Here is a 13,669-nt window from a genome sequence, read left to right on the forward strand (position 1 = left end):
ACATTAATTTATAATAAAGCAGATGGAGGTGCGGTATAAAAACTGTAAACGTATCAAAACGCTCAATTGAAAATGTTGAACAAAATTTTTGAACATTAAAGCATGTGAAAACGTGAATATTATTGGACCTTTAAGTAGAAATTTGCTTTGATATTGTAAAAACCAAACAGACACCATACCTACGCCATATGTACTGTAAAATGTTAGATTCAGGCTTCAATAGTATTTGAGTCATGACAAGGATTTCTTGCCAGTCTTAACACCAAGTTTCTATTGTTTTATTTCTTCTTCTTCTTCTTCTTCTTCTTCTTCTTCTTCTTATTATTATTATTATTTCTTACATAGATGACATTGTTCAGCTATTCTGGCACATTAAAAGTCACAAATTCAAAACTCACTGTTCTAATTAGGAACGACGGTGCGCTCACATTTGGTGATCCGTGCCGTGCTTTAGCATGATTGTCGCCCCTCCCTCCTCCCAAGCTGGTCAGGAGCGGCTTGCACTCACATTACTTTAAAAGATCCGGGCTGCAGCACAATTGCTTCTTGCTTATACATCATCACCCCTCAGAGAGTTTTTGTTCTGTCCAACTGTTTTAAAATATTTTTTTAACCGACCAAATCTGCAGTAAATATTACTTCTCCCCATAGGACCACCACGAACCCTTCGGAGGCATCTTTTTAAAAATCCGTAGTGGGGAACAGTCATATATAAATGGTCGTCAGGACCTCCTTCAATGCTTATGCTCGTGCTTGTACGTATGCACATGCTCGTGCTTGCACATGTGCAATCGTGCCACGCCAAAGCCCCTCTCAACCAGGCTAGTCGATCCGACTTTAGCAGTGAATTGTGCTTGGGCACGGTACGAATGGTAAGTGTGAGTAGGCCCTAAGACTATAGAGCAACTTTGCAGCATAATATGTTTTGGAAACCTCAAAGAAGTCTTCTTCCTATTTTATTCTATTTCCAAACCAGTTTCACTTAAAAATTTGTCCTGAGTATAGGACACCCTACAAATACACAAAGAAAAAAAAATGTAGCCTACTTTACTGCTACAGTCAGATTTAGTTTAATTTTCAAAGCCTGTGGAACTTACTGAAAAATTAAAGCCATACAGTAATGTACCATCTGATGTAATATTCAGTACTCTTCAGTGCAAGTGATGTTTTGACCTTGTGCATGTTTAGTGCTTACAACAACAACGTTTATACTGTACACTGTATATCTGAAGCACACAGGGATCTAGTTGAAGAGCTTTTGATGGAGACTGAGCCTGTAACTCATTACAGCTTTGGAATGCATTATGTTTAATTGTGTGGCTTCCTCCACATTGTTCACCTTCCTTTTTAACTTGAATCCCATTTAGAGAGCAAGAAATTAGGCCAGTAGGTCCCTGGAGAATTTTGGAATAAAACAAGGTTTCTGGAATAGTGTGTGCACTGTAAGTGACAAGTGTGTTTCCAGTTAGTGGTCTGCTGGTAATTGCATTCCAGTCAGTAATCATTGATTGTGTAAAAATGATTATGAACATGCTATTGTCTCCACATCTGTGCGACACATCTGGAAACAGAGGTAATATGATCACACAAGCAATTGCAGGGAGAGCAGAAACCAACACCTCCTCATACTTAAACAAAAGAATAGGGTGATTACTTGTGACTCCAAGTAACGACTTATACGACCGTTCTATTTAACGTAGTGAATTGAAACTACCCACATACATTACCAATTTTAATCCAGGCATGTGTCATGGCAATGTTGGCATTTAGTTCAGATGAACAGTGTTTGGAGCCTGTGGACCTTCTTGGGTTCTGACACGTCTTTCCGTTGGTGGAATGTCACTGTAGTTGGTGGATCTCCACCATGAGTTGATATATGTGAAAAAGACGGATCCCCTTCACTTAAAATAGGGAGCAGGAGGTTCGGCTGCCCCTTGTGGCATGTAGCCACAAAAAACATTTGTATTCACATACAATGGTCAGTGAGAGCAGAGTAGAGGCAATCCCAGTCTATTTTTTTTTCACTATTTCTAGTATAGCTCCTTTAAGTTTAGGCAACAAAACCATGTGGTTAGGTTTAGGCAACAAAAATACTTGGTCAGGTTTGGAAAATAAATTGTGGATTGGCTGAAAATGAGTCACGGAGTAGAGGTTGCCGCCTAACAACAAACGTAAAAAAGGGTCATTATAAACTGCTTGCACAATCGACCAATACGGCCATTTTTTGGTTAAGGACGGTCTGGCAGAAACATACACACATACAACACTATTCCTCAGAAATGTGGAATTCTCTTTAAGTGGAATTCTTGCTCTGAAACTACTTTGAAGAACCCTATCAGACTAAGCTTGAGAGGGGCACTGACAGATCCAAGTTTCACAAGTAAACACAGACCATCTGAGGGGAATGATTCTCTAGGTTACTCAAAGGTCCCACAACGGGCCAAAAGCATGTCATTCAGTTACTTCCTGCCCTTTCTAAAGCCGAAGAGTGGTACTACATCAGAAAGCAACAGTCTTACACTACAGTCTAAACCAGCAGATGGAGCTCAGATTGCCAGCAATGTATTAGCAGCAGTTGAATCAAGATAACTGCAACCTCCTCAGTGGTCCAATCAGATGGCAGGGCTGCCTCTTGAAACCACCAAATCACTGTTCCAACATCTAACTGTAAACATTTCTGATATGTCCTCCCGTTGGATTTCTTGTTGACTCACTGCATTCATTTATGTTTCTTTTCACCCCAATAATGTCACAGTAAACAACTGCTATCGAGGATAATCATCAGTGTTAGTAGCCTGTTGATTTTCCTTTTCAACCCTTCGGTATTGCTGCGGAAGACTGACGCACACATTGCACCACACTCATTTTTAATTGTGACGGTCTTACTCGGTAAGGGAGAGCCTCCAGATGACATCATGCAGCTCTATGGACAGCTGTCAGGATGAGTCAGGTGAATGTGGGCAGACTGAAAGTTGCTGTGTTTGTTATGTCAGGGAACAAAATCCTCCTCCGATGAGGGAGCTTCCAATTCAGTCAACATCAAAGTATGAGGAACTACACTGACAGGAAGCTATAATGTACAGTAACTTCTATGTCTACAAAACAATAGATAACACAATTATGAAAGAAGCTCACCTGTGACTGCAATCACGAGTGATTCTCTTATCAGCATGGAGCAGTGGAGCAGTGCCAGGACTGCCATTTGATAAGACATTGTGTTTCCTGAATAGAAATGTAAAACTATTCTATAGAATTACTGAGCAGTAAGCTCAGACCCCCCCTCCTTCCCCCATTAATAACATAAAATATGTTTTCAATATATTGGAACAGGGCATTATGATTACAAAATAACATATATTTATCATCTTTTCTTCTTTTTTGATGCACCATACTGCATGACTCTACAGATTTGCATGTGCTCAATTATACATTCAGTGTATGACAAACATGTGCACCATTCTTAATGAGAAGGAATTATTTATAGCATGCTGTGCTCTTATCATTTGTCGGGCCCAACAGGTACAAAAAAGATTGAAGTTCAAGGACACCCAAACTTGTCCTTCCAGCAAGCTGTTACTTGGACAAACATTCATCATTCAAGCACACAATTGCACCACATCTAATCCCTCTTCACTACACAGTATTAATTGGATAAACAAATCTCTGCGACACTATGTAAGAGGCAGCTCCCCCTGTGTCTCACTGAAATTAATATTGCACACAAGATATTTCACTGATATATCTCAGTTTGCAGGCATTTAATATGCCTATTTAACGCATGACCCTTCAGCTTCGGCATGGTCAAAACTCTATGGAGAAAACAATTACTTGGCAAATTATTATTTCACAAAAAATATTCAAGGCTGTCTTCCCAGAAGATAATTATATTCTGAGGCCTTTATTAAGGGCTTTGTGAGTACATTTGTAAACTCATTCTCTTCAGGACTGTAATTCATGCTGCATTGGTGGAGCTTCTTAATTAACACCGACTCCAGCCAACTCATAGAAGTGTGTTAGTTGTATTTGCCTGCAGAACAAAACACCATTGTTTTCTTATAATGTTCTTTGTGGCGACCTTCTTGAATTGACAATAATTGTCTCTTTTTTCGTTGCATTTTTCTACATATAATTGGAATTATGACCTATCTCCTTGCATTGCTTTGACATATTTGATTATATATTTTCTTTTGTATATACACTTATCGTTAGCCAATGAGGTTTACTGAGCACACAAGCCAATGGAAAGGAAAAAAACATCATTAGAAAACTGTCAGACTCTTTCCAGTTACTTTATTAGCATGCGACCACTGTTTAAAGAAACAGCGTATCCATTGTGTGTGTGTGTGTGCGTGTGTGTGTGTCAAGTGAGGCGGGTGGAATGGCACCTGGCCTCCTTGGATAATCTATTTATGGCTTTCACACTTCATTAGGCCCAAACCAAAATAGCTGGCTCTTGAGTATGTTTATAAAATGTCTGTGTTATCAGTCATAGCAGCAACAAACCATGAAAGTGTGACAGCTGTTTATCGATCATCATAGTTTATACACAGTGGTTTTTCTTGACCTTGGAATTGTATAATGCATGGCTTCTGCAAACTCTGGCTATCTGAATAAAAGTTGTATCTGAAATGTCAGTGCTGCTGTAGTTGGGTGCTCTTTAAATATTAATAAAATATGAGAAATCAAAGCTTTAACCTGCTCATTGTGTGGGTGAACCTGATCTTGCATTAGATGACTCGTGCACTGTCTTTCTCATTTGACCTAAACAAACAAACACACATATAATATCAACAAACGATGACTAATGATACATCTACCTTACATACATGTGGGATTTGAAAGGATTAAGGTAGGATTTCCCCCAAATGGATACATAGTTCAATGAGAATTAATTGTGAGAATGCAAGTTAAACGATATTATGTATGAATGCCAATCCCATTATTCCAAGGCTCGAATAATGGGATTTTTTTTTCATTAATTTCGGTTGTGAGTTTTGAATGCTACAGCTGGACACTATAAAAAAAAAACAGAATGGATGTGACAAAGGCACAATTAAATTTCCCTACAACAGAAGATAATTAATAATTCCTAACCATGAAATCATTTACAAAGTGGCAGTATGGTACTTTGTATGTTGCCTTGTCAAAATTTGCCTCGAACACTAAACATTTCCCTTTCACTGCTTGGATATCTGTAACTGTAAGAGGTCATTTGGTAATCTAGTGTAACAAATTGATAACTGTCTTTGGGGGATGCCAGTGTGTGTTTTTTGTTTGTTTTCATTTTCTTTTATTCATCTTTACCCCTCTTATTATCTATAAGGGTGTAGCCTATCCACAGTTAGCAAGATCCACAAGTGAAGTGTTTCTTGCCAGTCTGTGTAGCCTTGTTTGAACTTTCAATGAAATGTTGAATAAAATAAATAAACATAGGTTATTCCACGTATCTGTAGCTGCCACAGTTTTTAACTTCAGTAAGGCTATGGTTTGTCATTCCATTGTGTTCCTTTCATTTCATTCTTCTTTATTTGTAACAAATTAAAAAAAAAGGAAAAAAGCAAGTGACACAACATAAAACAAACAAACAAACAACAACAATATTTATAGACAAATTACTCATATGTGTCCGAGAAAACATATTTGTACAAATGTACAGCTTTTTCACATATATCATATATTATATATAATATATATGAGATAAATCAAATCATTCATTAGAACGATCGTCATTCATTAGAATAATTTGATTTATACACTAGTCAAATATTTACAATAGCACACAAAAAAGAGAAAAAACAGTATCTCTTAGTAATATACAACCCACCGACCTATAATCATCTATCTCAATACAATCAGTGACGAACATCCCACTCACCTACCGTGATTCCAATATCCTTTAAAAAAGGTTGTTGTTCCTCTTCTTAAACTGAATTATGTTGGTGATAAGTTAGACTTCCTGTTCCAAACCATTCCACAAATCCACATATAAATCCTTCTTTGGACCAAATGTTAAGTAGGTAAAACTTGAGCCCACAGCTTGTCTTGGTCGTACACTAGATTTGTGGAAGCAGTAATTAATCCATATATGGACACGTACAGTTGGTGCCACGCCCAAAACACCTCCTCGTTGTGCAGGCTTGCTGTGTCCTGTGGTTGCCCTGCCCCGCTGCCAGGAAGTTCAGGAACTCGGTCACCGCCCCAGTCCCCCTCCGTCTCATCCATTGTTGGGCAATAGTCCGCTCTGCGACATCGAAAGCTTAACCGAAACTTTACAGGTAAGTAACAGCTGAAGATCATTTTAAGCTACTATTGTATTCACCTTTGAGATATTTTTTTTCTGAGAGGAAGTACCTATGTAGGGTTAGTAGCACAACAAAACTGAGTTAAGGAGAGGAGGAAAGGGGAGTCAAACTTTTAAGGGAAGGAACTCAGTAATTCCCATTCCTCCATTTTGAACTTTTAAACTCCAGTTTCGCAAGTGGATTTATTTTCGGCAAGTTTACAATGTTACCGTACTAACATCACTATTTATTACGTGGAGTCGCCTAGTTAATTGGACAGTGCAATAACACGACAGTTAAAAGTTTGTCGCAGAACTAAAGTAGGCTAATGGAGCCAGCGTTCATGTTTGTTGTGTCGGGTAGCATTAGCATTAGCAAGGTACCGTGTTTTGCACACTGCAAGTTAGCAGGTAACGTTAACTAACGGACGTTAAAGCTAAATTGGTGTTAGCGATGACCAACGGTAAAATGCCTTTTGAAAATCGGTAAATTTGGTCAACACCACTTTTATAGGCGGCATAGTCGAGTCGTTAACTTGCTGCGGTAGCAATTACTGTTACTATAGCTGGGTAAAACCTACGCTACTTTAGTAAACGATAAGCTCCTTAACGTTAGTATCAGCGCCTACAGTTGACGTTAGCTGCGTAAGTTAGTCGTAACGACGCTAACGTTAGGTGTTGGAGCCACCCTGTTGTTGCGTCTCCACTAGTAATTTGTTTTAGCTTAAAAGTGTTATTATCGTATATTAAATACACTTTCTTGTTGTTGTATTTGAGGTCAAATTGCTTAACGTTCACTTACTGAGAGTTGTACGGGTTTACTTCACCCACACAGCCTTGCAGTTTTTTTCCCATTTGACCTTATTTCGAGGTATTTCTCTCTGAGACTTCTTTTGCCACACCCATACAGGGGAGGTGTGAACCAGTTAGGCCCCTTTTTAAATGCAACTTTTTCCCAGGTAGAAGCAATTTCATTTGACACGGTCCTCTTACCTGATTCAAAGGTCTGGACCCAGACAACCACACCTCAACAAAAGACACCAAAACTAACTGTGAATGGCTAGATACCGGCAGGGAAAATATTTTTTGTAGACTTTTTGAAATGGCGTTTTTGAATTATAGTGGATGACAAACATTGGAGTGGGTGATAAATAATTGTATCTTAAAATCTATGTGAGTATTAGGGAAGGATTTGAAGATTTTTGTCCCATGATTAAATGAGTTACAACTTGTCAGACAATCTGCATCCATCCATACTGGCTGTCTTCTTTTGGATTAAAAGTTTAACGGAGCCATAGATCATAACAGCAAACTGATCATGCAAGCATGAATCAGTTCAATATTAATGCTGTTTACATTAAATGGTCATTATTCAAATGCTCTCCTGGTGTTGTTAATATTTTAGCCTCTTTGTTGACAATGTAGTGGCTATCTACAACATTCATCTCATAATACAGCTGGCCAACTTTTCAGTTGAAGCCATCCGTCCTCAGGGCTTGCTGATTATCTCTGCCCATCCATGTTAGATAGCTAATCAATGGAGCTGCAGTCGCTGCCTGAAAAGAGAAATCGAAATTGAGCCACAGTGTGACTGTGCTCTGCCGCTGGAAATCTTTCTTTGACAGATGGAGCATTGCTGGCTTAATGAGGGGCCTTAATATTTTGACTATTGTACAAACCTTTTGAGACTGGTCTGAAAATAATAAAGGAAGCTTAATTTAGTAATCAAACATATCCTTTTCCTTGGCAAACTGAAAGTCTACCCTGTAACATAGAGCGATAGTCGTCTCATATAAAAAATATACATTCAGTGTTTTGGAGGAAAAAGATGTTTATGTTTGATTCAGTCTAAATTGTTTTATCATTGCATCTGAATAAATTTAATTGACTCAGTTCTGGTCATCTTTTTCAACTTTTTGTTCTGACTGCCATTTCTTTATCCCCAGAATTCCAGACACCATGACAAACATCAACACAGCTAACATCAACTTTAAATGGGACCCAAAGAGTCTAGAGATCCGTACTCTGGCAGTGGAGAGGCTCCTGGAGCCCCTGGTGACCCAGGTAATGTCAACACAGTGTGCATTTTTATTTAGAATAAAAGCTCATAAGTAGAATGGCTGCACTGTCTTGGTTACAAAAATGCTTTAATATACAATCATTCAGATGTGATGCTAAAGCATAGTTGATATTAATTGATTGAAAAAGCAGCTCCTCCCAGCTATATTTTAAAAAACAATAGCAGGTGACATTATCCTGAAACAATTGTCGCTGTTATTGAACCATTTTGTATCCCTGTCCATAGGTCACCACTTTGGTGAACTCCAGCAACAAAGGCCCATCTAATAAGAAGAAAGGCCGCTCCAAGAAGGCTCATGTTTTGGCGGCATCTGTGGAGAATGCCACCCAGAACTTCCTGGACAAAGGAGAAAAGATTGCAAAAGAGAGTCAGTTCCTTAAGGATGAGCTTACTGCTGCTGTGGAAGATGTCCGCAAGCAAGGTATATTGAAAATGCATATTGCAACAGTGTGTGATTGCCAGCTTGTACAGAGTGCTATTTTTTAAGATAGGAGAGATGATAAATAAATCATAAGCTATGTACATATCATCTGCCCCGGTGGCAGACCGTGAAATAAGAATATGCTTTGAGCCTGATATATTTCTGTGTGCGATTGGCTACATATGCAACAGCAGCACAGCACCGCTGCTAAATAATTAGCGCCACTGCTGTGTAAAAATCTTCCCAAACGCAATAAACTTGTTATCTCTACTTTAAGCAGCCAGAGTCAGGGTTGAGTAATGATTATATATCAAACACCCCCTGACATTGCCACCCAATAACCAGTATGTTATTGGTTATTTGTTGTTTGAAAGCACAGTTGGTGCGTCTCGCCACTGACCTTACAGCAAAGTGAATCGGGGTGGTCCAGGGGTACAAATTCACAAATGTTAGTTAAGCTTATGCCAAGATGGTATTGGTTTCACTAGCCTATGTTGGCTCCTGTTAATGTTGTTAATGTAGCAACAGCTAATGGGTTATTGCTACTTCAGCTACTAACTAACACTGAAATATACTTCCATCAATTTCATATAAGCCTAATAATAATTCTCACTAGGCGTAATCATTCTAAAAAATGTTAACATTTCGATCACATTTCTTAAACATATGAGAGTAATAATATTACAGTATTAATATTGACAGACTTACATGGCAGACATGTTTTTTAAAGAGGATCTCTATATATATCTGTACACTTAGCTTATTAGTTAATAATAATAATATTAATAAATAATATATATATTTTAATTTTCAGATGACTTGGTAAACTGGTCGGTAAGAAAAAGATGCTGATGATGGTCATGATGAAGTTGAGGTTACTTGAATAGAACTAAAGAGTTGGGTATTTGTGTATTTGGCATCATGTACTTGTAACGTGAAAATGCCTCGTATTAATTATTTGACTACATTCTTGTAAGATGTCTAATCAGGCACTTTACTTCATGTATTCCACTATTAGACAGGGTGACAGGTATTATAGGTGAGACAGGAAAGTGTGGAAAGAGAGGTGAGAGGATGAGGAGAGGCAAGCAGTTTTGTATTTGACATATTTCGGCGTCTACAACTTGGTACAAATAGGTGTCTAAACCATTCTTGTGTCAGTGGACACACTAAATATGTTTAAAAATAAAACTGCTGGAAACAATTCTTGGAGGAACACTGGTTTATTTAGGAGGCCCATTAATACAGACTTTCATTTAAGCCTGCAGATGGTTCACATTCATATTGAGCTATACACTGTCATTACCGTGCCTCCTTCCAGGATCCAATTTAACAAGGTCTTTTCTTCAGAAGCTTCTGTTCTTGTAGCCCAGATTAAGGTTGCTCAGGAGGTATGGACTAGAGCACCACAAACCTCATTCCCTTTTCTTTTAATAGCATCCTCTTCTTTGTTTCTTGTCTATTGTGTTCTTCTTTGAAGAAAAGTGAGAGATGGTCAATCAAAGACTTGCATCTAGACCATTGGAGAGAAATAATACCATTGTGGTGAATATTGATTTACCAAATGTTTCTTTCTATGTGTTCACTAAATTTTTTTTGTGTAGAGTTTGGTACGCCCTGACTTGTAGAACAAAGCGCCATGTTTAGCTATCTACCCCTAACTACTGACATAGGACTGGAGTATACTGTATATAGAACAAAATCAAGATTTAAATTGCAATGTTGGTTGGAAAAGAAAGATATTCCACCAATAGGAGCTGGGCAGTAATGTAACGTACATTTCAGTATAACGGATAAAAAAAAAAAGAAACGTTAACTCGTTGTAACGTTTGGCTGTTGGTAAAGGTTGAATATGTAGAATCTTTATTAAAAGCTATATTTACAAAAAAATACACCCACGGGGCGTTTTGAGGGTTACCAAATGAGTGAGCGGAGACGGGCAAAAATGAGTCGGTATAACCAAGCATTCACTCGATGGACTGAGATAAAGGAGTTCAACGGTAAAGAAATGCTTCTCCTTGACCAGTAAGCTAACTTTCATGCTTACTTAGCTGTAACGGCTAACGGTAATGGTCAGTCTAACATCTCTGCAATACTTGTTTTTATGGTGCGATTTGCCAGAGGGGATGGGTTCAAACAGGCTGAAACAGACTCAGGTCTCCTGTAGGCTACTGGGCAACAACCATGGCAATCCGAGTGCCGGAATTATTTTTTTGTTATTGCGACTGCGAACTTGGGACACTAGATGGTGGTGTTCTGCTCATTCTCCATATTCAACCTATATATATGAATCCCAAAATCCCCTTAAATTAGTAGCTGTACAGTAGCTGTCCTTTGTTATGCCGCGTGAGTTCCACTTCTTCCTGACTTCCTACTTCTGAATGCAAGTATAACTGGAACACTCGCCATATACCATTTTAAAGATGCCTAGCAATTTAATTCCATCGAAAAGGTCCAAAGACCATTGCAATGGAATTCCATTGCTAGGTAACAGCCTGGGTCCTAAACGACTTCCTGTCAGAAGATGTCATTTACATCCACTTCAACAGGAAATAAACTGGGACACATTTAGAATGTTTGTTTACAACTGTGAAATAGTCTATACTGCCCCCATTAGTTGGGGAAGACTCACAGCATCGACACTTACGGTGCTTTGGAAAAATAGGTATCGTCTGAATTTTTTTATTATATATATATATATATATATAATCTAAAGGTATCGGTTTTAAATGTGTCCCAGTTTAGGACACATAGGAAGTTAACAAGGACACAGGCTTTTTCCTAGCAATGGAATTCCGGGATTATACTACTCAGCCCTGCAATATAATTACACTCGCCATCCTGCCACCACCCTTTTGTGTGAGTAGTGTTTGACCTTTGATAGAGGAGCATATAGTCAGCTCGATTTACTTGTAATAGCTAGGGGTGGCCCCGAATAGTTGACTATTCGACCCGAGGAGCCTGTTTCAACTGTATTACAATCTCAGTCAAATTGTCACAAAATGTGGTTATGAAACAATGGATTATTCCATTCTGGCTCTGGCGGTGCTGAATGTCTGATTTTACATTTCGATGCTTGGTTTCTCCCAATGAACCATGGTAAATAGTCTATTTGGGTATAAATATAAGCCTATTAATAAATACTGTTGCTAAAAATAAAAATAATTTCCCCCTGGGCTTTTAATCTATCTACTTAGTGTGCGGAGTTAACCTCCTCACCCTCGTAGACTGTCAGAGCACATCTTGGCTAGGCTTTAGATCTATCTGGGCACCAGAAATTCAACAGTCTGCTACTGTTTAATCATCAGCATCATTTAATTTGAATATTTTCCCATTTGTTGTTTTTCATTATATATAGACGTTTTATCCGACACAGTCTGACACAGCCCCGTGAAAGTGAAACTACATTTCTAAATATACCGTCAGCTATTGTCAAAGAAAGATACAAACAAAACACATTCATGTTATAGCAACAATTACTTTTAATAAGATGCCTGTATCAGAAATTAGAAATCACATCTCTCAGTGACCCTCTGCCTGACTTGCGTGGCCGTGCAGCGCTGGGCGTGAACCCGCCGCTGTCTGCTTCAGATCATTGGATCAGAGAGTTTTTCATGAGCAAAAAAACCCTGATTCGATGATCAGTGGACTATAGGTAAGATGTAACGAATCAGATTCGACTATGAAAATTTTTAGTCGGGGACACGCGTAGTGTCATTCAATTCTTACCAGTCCTTCCTGGATTTTTGTGTCAGCCTGTAAAATGGATCCGTTTGTAACCTCTGCAGCTAAAGTTGTCTGTTCTGATGCAGACAAAATCAATCAGTAGTGTGGATTTGTCTCACATTTTGTGTATAAAGTTATCTCTTGGAGTAGCACTGGTGTGACCGAATGAACAACTTGTGCATCAAGAGACCAGAATCCACAATCAAATCACCATCCAGTTACCCAATTAAATTACCTGCTTGTTATAGTGGATTTCATCATCTAACAGCCACACTTGCTAGTCTCATTTATTCCTCTCTGCTCTGGATGTCTGACTGTCTTTTGACACAGTGGCAGACCATTGAGACCAGGGAGCTATGACTTGAGGGTGGCTGTTATCACCTAGTGATGTGACATCTGTGTCACTGTGTCTTTTCTCCCCAGATGCCTAGTGAGTTAATGTCCCCTGCCCGAGCTCCGGTCTGAGTAGTTGGGAGGTAGATGACATGCCGCTAGATAGCCTGTGCAGTGCTCAGTGCCCAGGAATGTTACTGTAGTTGTGGTAAGCTGTCACTGGGCTGGAATTCACTGGCTGTTGTTAGCTGGTGCCTAGGCCTGGCTGTCAGCTATGCCATGCTGCTCAGCGGAGCGTGCCTAGACTGATAATACGGCTATTGAGCAGAGTAACCCCCACCCCCGACCACCCCCTTGGTTCAGAAAGCATTTTCCATCCAGCTGTGGCTTACCAGCTGTTTGAAATGGGAGAGAAAAAAAGTCTGATATGATCATTAAGAATGACTGTGCATACATGAATGAAGTGGCTAGTGTACTTTTCCTCAAATCATTTGAAGTTTTGTGGATGTTTTTATCCAGTTAAGGAATATTTTAAATCCTATTTTATTTACAATATGCATCACTACAATCAGTAGACGTTACTGACCCTGTTTTAAGGGGATAGTTCAGCTCTTTTGAAGTGGGGTTGTAAGAGGTACTTAGCCACAATCGAGAAGAAACAGTTAGCAGACTGCCTGTTTGGAGAAGGAAGAGTCCTAACACAGAAGCGAAGCAATGTACTGCCACTACTGTACCAGCCACCTAAAAAGACACACCTAAAAAATCTATTTTGGTTTAAATATTCTTTATATTTAGAAAGTTTTCTCCGCTTTACCTTGCTGTCAGACAG

At 38.9% G+C, this 13,669-nt stretch overlaps 1 protein-coding gene across 1 annotated transcript in view; it reads left to right on the plus strand.

The window, feature by feature from the left end:
• Positions 1-6,151: 6,151 nt before the first annotated feature.
• Positions 6,152-13,669, plus strand: part of ctnna1 (catenin (cadherin-associated protein), alpha 1) — an 88,206-nt gene continuing 80,688 nt past the window's right edge. The window contains exons 1-3 of the mRNA XM_083915563.1: positions 6,152-6,275; positions 8,227-8,344; positions 8,586-8,781. Of these exons, the coding sequence (XP_083771689.1) occupies positions 8,240-8,344; positions 8,586-8,781 (301 nt within the window). The 5' untranslated portion in view covers positions 6,152-6,275; positions 8,227-8,239. The remainder of the gene's footprint in view (positions 6,276-8,226; positions 8,345-8,585; positions 8,782-13,669) is intronic.

This window comes from Echiichthys vipera (assembly GCF_963691815.1).
Source record: "Echiichthys vipera genome assembly, chromosome: 6".
Classification (NCBI taxonomy): Eukaryota; Metazoa; Chordata; class Actinopteri; order Perciformes; family Trachinidae; genus Echiichthys; species Echiichthys vipera.